The sequence below is a fragment of the Notolepis coatsorum genome, assembly GCF_963971535.1.
Source record: "Notolepis coatsorum genome assembly, chromosome: 4".
Lineage (NCBI taxonomy): Eukaryota > Metazoa > Chordata > Actinopteri > Aulopiformes > Paralepididae > Notolepis > Notolepis coatsorum.
In genome coordinates this window covers 5,343,565-5,354,533 of record NC_140168.1, presented here as the reverse complement: position 1 = coordinate 5,354,533, position 10,969 = coordinate 5,343,565, and the positions used below count along the sequence as shown (strand labels likewise).

Sequence of the window (10,969 nt, the reverse complement as noted above, 5' to 3'; positions counted from 1 at the left end):
TACCGTATATATATCTATACTGTATATCTATCCACATGTCTGTACATACCTGCACATCTTTTTACATATCTGTACATATCCCTTACCTACTCTTGCTAGTTACACTGCTGGCCAGTATGACTTACTACTTACTACTATAGTGTCTTTATACCTGTATCACTGTACAAATTCAATGATTAGCACTATTACTCAGTAGTACTAATGTGTATATTTTGTACCCAGTTTAATCACCACATTGTATATTACTGTTGCACTTTTACTGTTACATTTGCACTCCGGTTGGATGCCAACCCTATTTCCGTTGTACTGTACTTGTGCTGTATGATGACAATATATTTTAATCTAATCAAATCTAATCCAAGCTAATTACATGAAAATATATATATATTTTTTTTAGGAAATAATGACTTAATATATATATTACTATTGCACTTTACTGTTACATTTGCACTCTGGTTGGATGCCAAACTTATTTTCGTTGTACTGTACTTGTGCTGTATGATGACAATACATTTGAAATCTAATCAAATTTAAAGATGAGGAATTCTTTGAGTGTCATAATCCTCCCAAATACCGTAGCAGTCGATATATAATTCATGGAAAAGTGCCTCAGATTCTCTGTCTCAGAACGCCAGTTTTCCCCTCCCATCAGCTCACTTCATCCCAAAGTTAGATAGTAAATAAATGACGTTGCTGAATTAACATGGAAGTGAAAGCAGACCATCACGACGCATTGGACAAACCAGGACAGCGTTGCATTGTATACGATTATGATTTTATTGCTACTTTGTAAGGATACAAAAATAGGATAAAACTGAAACTGTTTAACGGGAGTCAAATAGATTCACAACAGAACGGACGGAACTATCAACAAGGACAAAAATAGAATAGGATGAGAATATTCACCTTTATTAACAAAGAGTTGGTAATAAAGATTATGAAACAAAGGCATAAAAATAACCTAAATATGGCAGACGGAGGAGATACTTTAAGAAGGGTTCACGTTCCCTTATTCCCTTTTGTAAAAGAAAGAAAATAAAATGCACTATATAACCTCAACAGGTGTAAGTCTATCAATGTGAACACGTGAGTTGCTCTTTATCAGATCTATTGTACTTTATAATAAACCAGACTGAAACATATCTATGAGTATAACTTTGTGGAAATACAAACAATACACTGGGATGAATCTAGAAAACAATTGATGCAGTATGGCTACATACAATAACTCTTTGTGACTATTATACTCGCCACTCTCGGTATATCAAATTCTATATCGTGGGCATTATACACTTTCTATCTTGTATTTACAGAAAGAGACAAAAACAAACAAAAAAAACGATTCAATATAGTTTACATTCAAGAAATGTCAAATAAACTTTCTGCTGTACATTGAGAGAACAGTTCACTGGGAATAAAAACAGATTAGTTAATTAATCTATTAACACTATCTTTAATAATATTACAAAATAAAATATGACATTATGTGAAATAGGTCCATTCCAAATATAGATTTAAGTCTCACTCTTTTTCTTATATTTTAAACTATCAAGTATAACTTTTAAAATAATTTTCTATACATTCATATAAATGGCACTTTGCACTCATAAGGAGGTACTCCGATTCACTCAGAAAGCGTTGTACAAAAATAATTTTAACTTTTGAAAACTACTGTACTACTATTTGCATCAATGCAAGTTTCAACATCTCATGAAATATTCATATATCCATACAACAAATGTGTTTCCCCCGATGTGCCTAAGAGCACAAATGTACTTTAAGAAGGATACTTCAAAAAAATACATTTCAGTTGGAAATGTAGAATTCCGTTAGAAATGTAATAAGGCACGCGAGACCAACAAAGATGTCACTGCATAGGCACAGGCTTAGCTCGGAATATAACCACTGCTATTACGGATGGACTCAAACACACTCACGCCATTAACTATACAATACACATAGACACAGGCGTTGGATATACTTAGCTCTCTGTGATTATAAAAAAAAAAAAAAAAAAACAGGACACGTAATTCTGTTACAATCAATATTAAGAGAAATACAAAATAGAGCAGACATTTGAGACGCGTAAAGTAAGACCGCTCTGATACCAGAGCGTGTGCGAGGTGTTCTGGACACTCGACATATCATAAGCGCGGCTAACGGTTAGCCTTCTTCGAATGACAACGTCACTGCCCGCTTGAGATCAGCTTATTATGTGTCACGATTTATCGCACTGCATTTTCAAACGATGTCAATAATAGCTTTACACGAGAGTCGACCTGTGGCGTTCACCTGTACTCTCAGGTTATGTAGCCCCACGCTATAGCTGTTTAGAGAGTCTATATAGCATCCTATAGGCTCCTGTGATGCCATTTTGGCACCTGAATACAATGCAATAGATATTTTACTAACATACATTATTCACATGACTCAAATATTATATATTTTTTATATATATATATTCATATAAATATATGTATATAAATATATTTATATATAAAATATATTTATATATATATATATACACGAAACAAACATGTATTCCCCCTTATTGAAAACAGTGCATATCAGGAGGTGTCACAACAAAATTGATTTGCAGATCAGCATGGCAGTGTGGAAAATTGCACCTATAAAATGAGATGATAAGACAGAGTTTAAAAGACGGTCTTCTGTTGCAGAACTGCAGATCCTTAAGACACAGAAGGTCTGCGTGTGAAGAAGACACTTTTAGGCACAGAGATTTACGTTTTTCTTTTTTGGCTACAAAGAACGTTCCAGTAAAGCCTTCGCATTAATAAGGTGACTTCATGGCGTCGAGACGTCGACGTCTTGATCGAAACGATGGCTTTTTTTTCTTTTCTTCAAAGGAATTCCAGCAAACATACCCTGTTGACTATCCTTGGCACAAACACAAAGGTCTCGTAAAAACAAATGATTGTCATCGGCATAGAGGAGAACAGGTGGGAACTGGCTGCCCAGCGAATGGTTTAGAGAATACCCTTTCACTACCACACTACAAAGGGTTAACCCTTTCACCACCACACGACAGAAGGTCAACCCTTTCACGACTACACTACAAAGGGTTAACCCTTTCACTATACAAGTGAACCCTTTCACTACCACACTGTGTAGTGTGGTAGAGAGAAGGGTTAACCGTTAACCTTCTTGTAGTAGTGTGGTAGTGAAAGGGTTCAAACTACAGTATTTATACCTAAACGAGGATTTCCAATACAGGCTGAGAACAACACGCGTGACTTGTATCCTAGCGGAACGCTGTGAACACGCGCGCTGGCGGCATCTCTAAACGTCTCGGGGGGGGGGGGGGGGGGGGGTCTTTAGATTCAGACGGGCGGGGGGGGGGGGGGGCGCGTCGGGCTGTGACACACCGTCATTCGGCCTGGACTCGCTGGGTATAGGTTTCAATCCGCCGGCGCTCTTATGCTAAAATTCATAATATATCTTCGCTATATTTCTGCATAATAATATCCAAGAAAAGCGACCCAAAAAAAACAAGGCACCTTCTCCCCCAGTGGGTCCGCCAGGAGATCGGGGAGGAGTCTCTGAGGGGGCGGCGTGATGAGAAGTTGTGGGTGGAATCAATTCTTCAATGTTTCATTTTTTATTTTTTTTTTATGAAACTGTTCCAACGTAGGAAAACATCCCAACAACCGGAACGCAGGTGGCTGACGTCGATACGTCCCCCGTGGCCAGAGGGGGGGAGGGGGAGGAGGAGGAGGAAGTCGATGATGTCACGTCCTGCTCAGGTCCCGCCCTCTATGTCTGTCCTCCTCGGACGTGATGGACCCCCGTCAGGTCCTGCCTGATGATCTCATTCACTGCAGAACAGAGAGACTGAGAATGAGAAAGCTGAATCAAAAACATTTGACAAACGTTAATGACAAAGCACGTCAACACACACACACTGTCTGACTGCCAGTGGGCTGGTAACCATGGTAACACTTTTTTTTTATTCTCTCCGCATACACACACACACACACACACACACACACACACACACACACACACACACACACACACACACACACACACGACGACATGACACAACCTCTCAGAGGAAAAGTGAAAAAGTCTCTAAAGGGTGACTTCACTGAAAAACAAGGTAGATCTATTATTTAGAGTCGTTTGTCTGTTTGACCATTGCATACAGGAATTTTACATATCTTACTAGTTACGCTGATGGCCAGTATGACTTTTTTTTTTTTTAAACTTTGGCCATTTCCCTGGCTCTTTTATACGTTTATCTCATTTATACTTGGTCAAGTTCGACCGACAGAAGCAGGCTGAAAGGGTTCAGATGGGGGGGAAGACACTCTGGGAAAGGCATGGCTGCAGTCCGGGATTCGAACTCGCTCAGCCCCAGATCCGCGCGAGCGCGGTTGTCCACGGCGCTGAAATAGCACTCGCGGTACGTGGTGAGCTACTGGAGCTCCCCCGGCCAGTATGACTTACTACCATAGTGTCTTTATACCTGTATCACTGTCTGTAACAATATCACATATTAATACTACAACTCTGTACATACATCTGATTAGCACTATTACTCAGTAGTACTGATCTATATATTTTATATCCAGTTGAACCCTTTCACTGCCACACGACAGAAGGTTAACCCGCTACTATTACACAACCGACGGTCGCGTGGCAGTGAAAGGGTTAACCTTATGTGTATTGTCGCAGTGAAAGGGTTAACCGTTCGGTAGTGCGGCAGTGAAAGGGTTAATCACCTGCACATACAAATGTACAAATGTAGTCATATGTATTTTACTATTGCACTTTACTGTTACATTTGCACTCTCGTTGGATGCCAAACTTCTTTTCGTTGTACTGTACTTGTACTGTATGATGACAATACATTTGAATCTAATCTAATCTAATCTCTACTCTAATCTAATCTTAATACTGCTCTAGAACGTGCAGTGCACTTGCACAGAGTCACCACTAGGGGGTAGAGCTACACAAATGTAAATGTATTGGCCAACACTTCCTGTTGTGTTCAGCACATAAGAGGCGTGTGTGTGTGTGTGTGTGTGTGTGTGTGTGTGTGTGTGTGTGTGTGTGTGTGTGTGTGTGTGTGTGTGTGTGTGTGTGTGTGTGTGTGTGTGTGTGTGTGTGTGTGTGTGTGTGTGTGTGTGTGTGTGTGTGTGTGTGTGTGTGTGTGTGTGTGTGTGTGTGTGTGTGTGTGTGTGGGTGGGTGAGGGGAGGGGGGTTTAAACGGAAACTTTCACAGTTTCATGGTTTCTAAAAATAGAAGCAAGGTGTGTGGGATACGAACACATGACTGCATTAGGGGGAGAACAACAAAACATGACACATTTTGATGAAACGTGCCAAGCAGATCACAGCCCAGACCAGCAGATCACAGCCCAGACCAGCAGATCACAGCCCAGCCCCACAGATCACAGCCCAGACCAGCAGATCACAGCCCAGCCCCACAGATCACAGCCCAGACCAGCAGATCACAGCCCAGCCCCACAGATCACAGCCCAGCCCCACAGATCACAGCCCAGACCAGCAGATCACAGCCCAGACCAGCAGATCACAGCCCAGACCAGCAGATCACAGCCCAGACAACGAGCATAAAACGTGTCCAGTGTTTCTATAGAAAATATAAAGTCCTTAAACACTAGTAAACACAGTAAATATAAAGTCCTTAAACACTAGTTCTACAGTAAATATAAAGTCCTTAAACACTAGTAAACACAGTAAATATAAAGTCCTTAAACACTAGTAAATAGGGGTGCACCGATATATCGGTCGGGTATCGGTATCGGCCGATAAGTGCCTTGTTGACTGCTATCGGCCTATCGGCCGATAAGCTCAAATGTGCCGATAGCAGTCGCCGATAACTAACCATCCATTTGTGTAGCGTCAAGACAAAAAAATAAAAATTCACTCGCGACCTACCTGCACAACGCCCGCCGTCCGCCCCACACACACACAAGCTACTGCATCAAAGTTACTATTTATGATTAACAAGGCATTCGTTTTGTGGCATTAACGTTATATAGTTAGTGTTACACGGACAATAACATCAGCATATTATTATTACCCATAGCAGCAAGGCATTACTCCGAGTCCGTTCATAGCCGGGAGGCAGACGACTAACGTTACTGGTGAAAATGTGATTTACGTTGGAATACTCCTTTGCCAACTTGCTGTACTTTGCTTGCAGGTCTGCAGCCATTATTACTGGATTAAGAATAGCCCCAACTTTAGCCAACGTAACGTTATGGCTAAACCTTTAACATTAGTTAACCCTAGCTTTCGGTTAGCTGTTCAATGCTAATGTAATAACACAACCAAGCGAATCCATCAGAGCTCCCCATCAACACCGCTCTGTCGGGAGGATGGCATTTAAGAAAGTATCTGCTGTTAAAATGACACAAACATTCGTTTTGTGGCATTAACGTTATTATAGTTAGTTACACGTTCAATTACATCAGCATAGTATTTACCCGAAGATAGCAAGCAAGCCGTGCATAGCTCGGTTACATTCCGTTGCTCATTCCGTACCCAACTACACATTCTGCAATCTGTTAATAAAGTTTTCAACCAGACAAATGTATAGAAAGGCTTTGTTTTATTATAACATTTGTTGCAGTAAAATCATTGTGTCTCGTTTGGCCATCCTGTGGAGCGCGCTGGTCGGCGGGCACTGCCGGGCAGCTAACTTAACTTATTAGCTTGTTGTGGTTCTGAGTTTGACTCGCATTCTCACAAGCAGATCAATGGCGGCATGCCCCGAAGTAGAAAAATGAATATTCGCTTGGTGGTAAGCAGGAGGTGGGTGCTAGCGGTGTGGCGTAATTGGCCGAATCGACTGTCAATCAAAATGGTTCCATTGCATTGGTTGAAAGCTCTGGTTGAGAGAATAGTATTCCGCTGCAGGCCGCCAGAATGGTTCCATTGCATTGGTTGAAAGCTCTGGTTGAGAAAATAGTATCCCTCTGCAGGCCGCCAGACGATACTGGGAGAGGGATCAGTGATACCATAAACATATTTCTTGATGTTTCCTTTTTTAAGTAAGTAAAGAGGCCTACAAATACAAACACACATACAAATATACAGTAGTTTCATTAAAAAAATTTAAAAAAAATTAAAAAAAAAATATTAAAAAAAATTAAAAATACTTATTTTTTGCCACAATTATCGGTATCGGTATCGGTATCGGCCGATTGTGTTAGTTGAACAATCGGTATCGGTATCGGTGGCCAATTTTCATATCGGTGCACCCCTACTAGTAAACACAGTAAATATAAAGTCCTTAAACACTAGTAAACACAGTAAATATAAAGTCCTTAAACACTAGTTCTACAGTAAATATAAAGTCCTTAAACACTAGTTCTACAGTAAATATAAAGTCCTTAAACACTAGTTCTACAGTAAATATAAAGTCCTTAAACACTAGTTCTACAGTAAATATAAAGTCCTTAAACACTAGTTCTACAGTAAATATAAAGTCCTTAAACACTAGTTCTACAGTAAATATAAAGTCCTTAAACACTAGTAAACACAGTAAATATAAAGTCCTTAAACACTAGTTCTACAGTAAATATAAAGTCCTTAAACACTAGTAAACACAGTAAATACTCGCGGAATCAGAGTACACTGTGTGTGTGTGTGCACGTGTGTGTGTGCACGTGTGTGTGTGTGCACGTGTGTGTGTGCACGTGTGTGTGTGGCGCGTGTGTAATGACACACAGAAAGGGTTCCCCGTGTCCAAGCAGACAAACGGAGCCCTGCTGCGTAAAGCTTTCATAAGCAACAACAAGCGGGGGGCGAGGGCGGCGGGGGGGGGGGGGGGTGAGAGGGGGGGGACGTGACCTCATCAACCTGCTGCCGCCCGCCTTGCCACCGGAGTGACAGCCCACCCCAATGCACCGCTACGTGTGAGAGAGAGAGAGAGACAATAGGAGAGACCTTTGGTAAGCGGGCAGGAATGTCTAGTATGTGGAGCACGTCGTATGTCCAGATAGGCCACATCCTCCTGGCCGCGCGCCGCTCTTTATCAGGCCTCCGCAGGCGCCTGAGTCAGGCCCGGAGACCCGCATGTGTGTGTGTCTACATGTGTGTGCGTGTGTGTGTGTGTGTGCATGTATGTATGCGTGTGTACGTGTATGCGTGTGTGTGTGTGTGTATATATGCGTGTGTATGTATGTGTACCTTGGCGCTGTGACATAACGACCGGTGCCACCACCTCTGTTATGCCTGAGGGAACTCATTAGAGCTGAGTAATATGAGCGCTCTTCAAAGTGGCCAAAAAGGCTTTTTAGTGAACCACTATAGAGCTACTGTGTGTGTGTGTGTGTGTGTGTGTGTCCACTGTGTGCTTCTGTATCCATGGCGACGGTTTAGACTGAGATTTGGGGACAGATTTAGCGAGATAGTATTGGCTAGCTGCCTGTCAGCAGCCGTTGCTTTGACATAACAACACAAGATAAACAGTGTTTAAAAGAGTTTGTAAGTATTATTTCAGCGTTTAAAAGGGTTTGAAAGTATTATTTCAGTGTTTAAAAACGTTTTTAAGTATTATTTCAGAATTTAAAAGAGTTTGTAAGTATAATTTTAGTATTTAAAAGGGTTTTTAAGTATTATTTCAGTATTTAAAAGGGTTTGTAAGTATTATTTCAGTATGTAAAAGAGTCTGTAAGTATTATTTCAGTATTTAAAGAGGTTTGTAAGTATTATTTCAGTATTAAAGGGTTTGTAAGTATTATTTCAGTATTTAAAAGAGTCTGTAAGTATTATTTCAGTATTTAAAGAGGTTTGTAAGTATTATTTCAGTATTAAAGGGTTTGTAAGTATTATTTCAGTATTTAAAGAGGTTTGTAAGTATTATTTCAGTATTTAAAGAGGGTTGTAAGTATTATTTCAGTATTAAAGGGTTTGTAAGTATTATTTCAGTATTTAAAAGGGGTTACTTGTAAGTATTATTTCAGAATTTAAAAGGGGTTGTAAGTATTATTTCAGTATTTAAAATGGGTTGTAAGTATTATTTCAGAATTTTAAAGGGGTTGTAAGTATTATTTCAGTATTTAAAAAGGTTTGTAAGTATTATTTCAGTATTTAAAAGGGTTTGTAAGTATTATTTATATTATTTCTGGTTAGATACCAACTTCATTTCGTTGTACTTGTACTTGTACTTGTTCATTGACAATACATGTAATGTAATGTAATATTATATATAAAAGCTTACTGCATGGCACCACACTAAATGGTAAAAGAAAAACAAGCAATGTTCTGCCTTGTTGAGAGAGTAGGGACTTTAGGGCTAGTCGACTAATCGATCGACGCCCTGGTGGGGGATCCCCTTTGAACTGCCCCTCTGAGGTTTCTCCCCCTTTTTTCCTATTGCTAGGTTTTAGGGAGTTATCTTCATCGGGGAAAGTCTGGGGGTGTTGTTGCAAAATAGTGGTTTTTATTGTGGATCTATTGTGATGTTTCCTCTGGCTCTGTGAAGCCCAGGGAGGCATTTTGTTGTGATTTCAGGCTCTACAAATTTGATCTAGACTTAGACAGTAATTTAATTGTATGGGCTAATTTAGTGCTTCCTATTGAAAGCTCTGACCTGCATGGTGACGAGAAGAGGGAAAGAGAGGGTACAACTAGGGATATCCGATTTTATCGGCCTACCGATATTATCGGCCGATATTGGCATTAAAATGTGATATCGGAAAATATCGGTAGGCCTATCGGTTTTCCAATTTTTTTTTTTTATTTATTTTTTTTTACATTTCTATAACCTTTATTTACCCAGGCAAGCAAGTAAGAACAAATTCTGATTTTATTTATTGTCAAAAGTATGCATAATGTTATGTTAATTCCACAACAAGACATGTAATGTTAATTACCTGAACGTTTTTGGGGGGGGGGGACCCTGCATATATCGGTATCGGTTGATATCGGTATCGGAAATTAAGAGTTGGACAATATCGGTATATCGGTATCGGTAAAAAAGCCAATATCGAGCATCCCTAGGTACAACTATTACAACACACAGTGAAATGAGACCCTCCCACCGATACAACAGCCCTCTCTCTCTGAACACACCCCAGGATACTGAGGTTAAATCAGCCCTCTCTCTCTAAACACATCCCAGGATACTGAGGTTAAATCAGCCCTCTCTCTCTCTGAACACATCCCAGGATACTGAGGTTTTGATTGATTGATTGAAAACTTTATTAACAGATTGCAGAATGGGTACAATACAGTACAGCTCAATACACACAATTGTTAAGGGGATGCAGACCAGAGAAAGACTTTCGTCTTGTTTACATCAGGGTCCCCCATTTTCAATTCATCAGGACATATATGACATATATGACATACAGATAGTCAGTACTGCTACATCTATACATTTATGACATACCAGATTTGCAAATACAGTACTGTTTGTGATACAGAAGGAGTCAGGAAAAGGGAGTATATACATTTGACGTAGAAACTGTACATTGGAGGAGGTTGGTGGGTGGGGGGGTTGGGTACACTGGGATATTGACAACCATACTGGGTAATCTACATTGGAGGTGGTTGGGGGCACTGTATAAACAAGCAAAACTGTACATTGAGGGGGGGGGGGGGGAGACACTGTACAAACAAACAAAATTGTACATTGGACTATTGACAAAACCATACTAGGTAAATGACTGTACATTGGAGGGGGTTGGGTTAGGATATTTACAGGGGCCAGTGTTGAATTGCAGTCTCCCGTAGGTGTCCCTTGAGAGAGGTTTTGAAAGTGGGTAGTGATCCACATTCCTTTACAGCTTTGGGTAGGGCGTTCCACATTGATGTGGCATAATTGCGAAACGTGTTCGTACAGTACAGTACAGCTCAATACATACAATTGTTAAGGGGATGCAGACCAGAGAAAGACTTTCGTCTTGTTTACATCAGGGTCCCCCATTTTCAATTCATCATAACATACATACAGATAGACAGTACTGCT

The 10,969-nt window shown here is 40.3% G+C and overlaps 1 protein-coding gene across 1 annotated transcript in view; it reads right to left on the bottom strand.

The window, feature by feature from the left end:
• Positions 1-3,774: 3,774 nt before the first annotated feature.
• atp9a (ATPase phospholipid transporting 9A) overlaps positions 3,775-10,969 on the bottom strand; it is a gene marked incomplete at its 3' end in the record, with an annotated part of 158,607 nt that continues 151,412 nt past the window's right edge. Inside the window, exon 26 of the mRNA XM_084313334.1 lies at positions 3,775-3,836. Within this exon, the coding sequence (XP_084169460.1) occupies positions 3,775-3,836 (62 nt within the window). The remainder of the gene's footprint in view (positions 3,837-10,969) is intronic.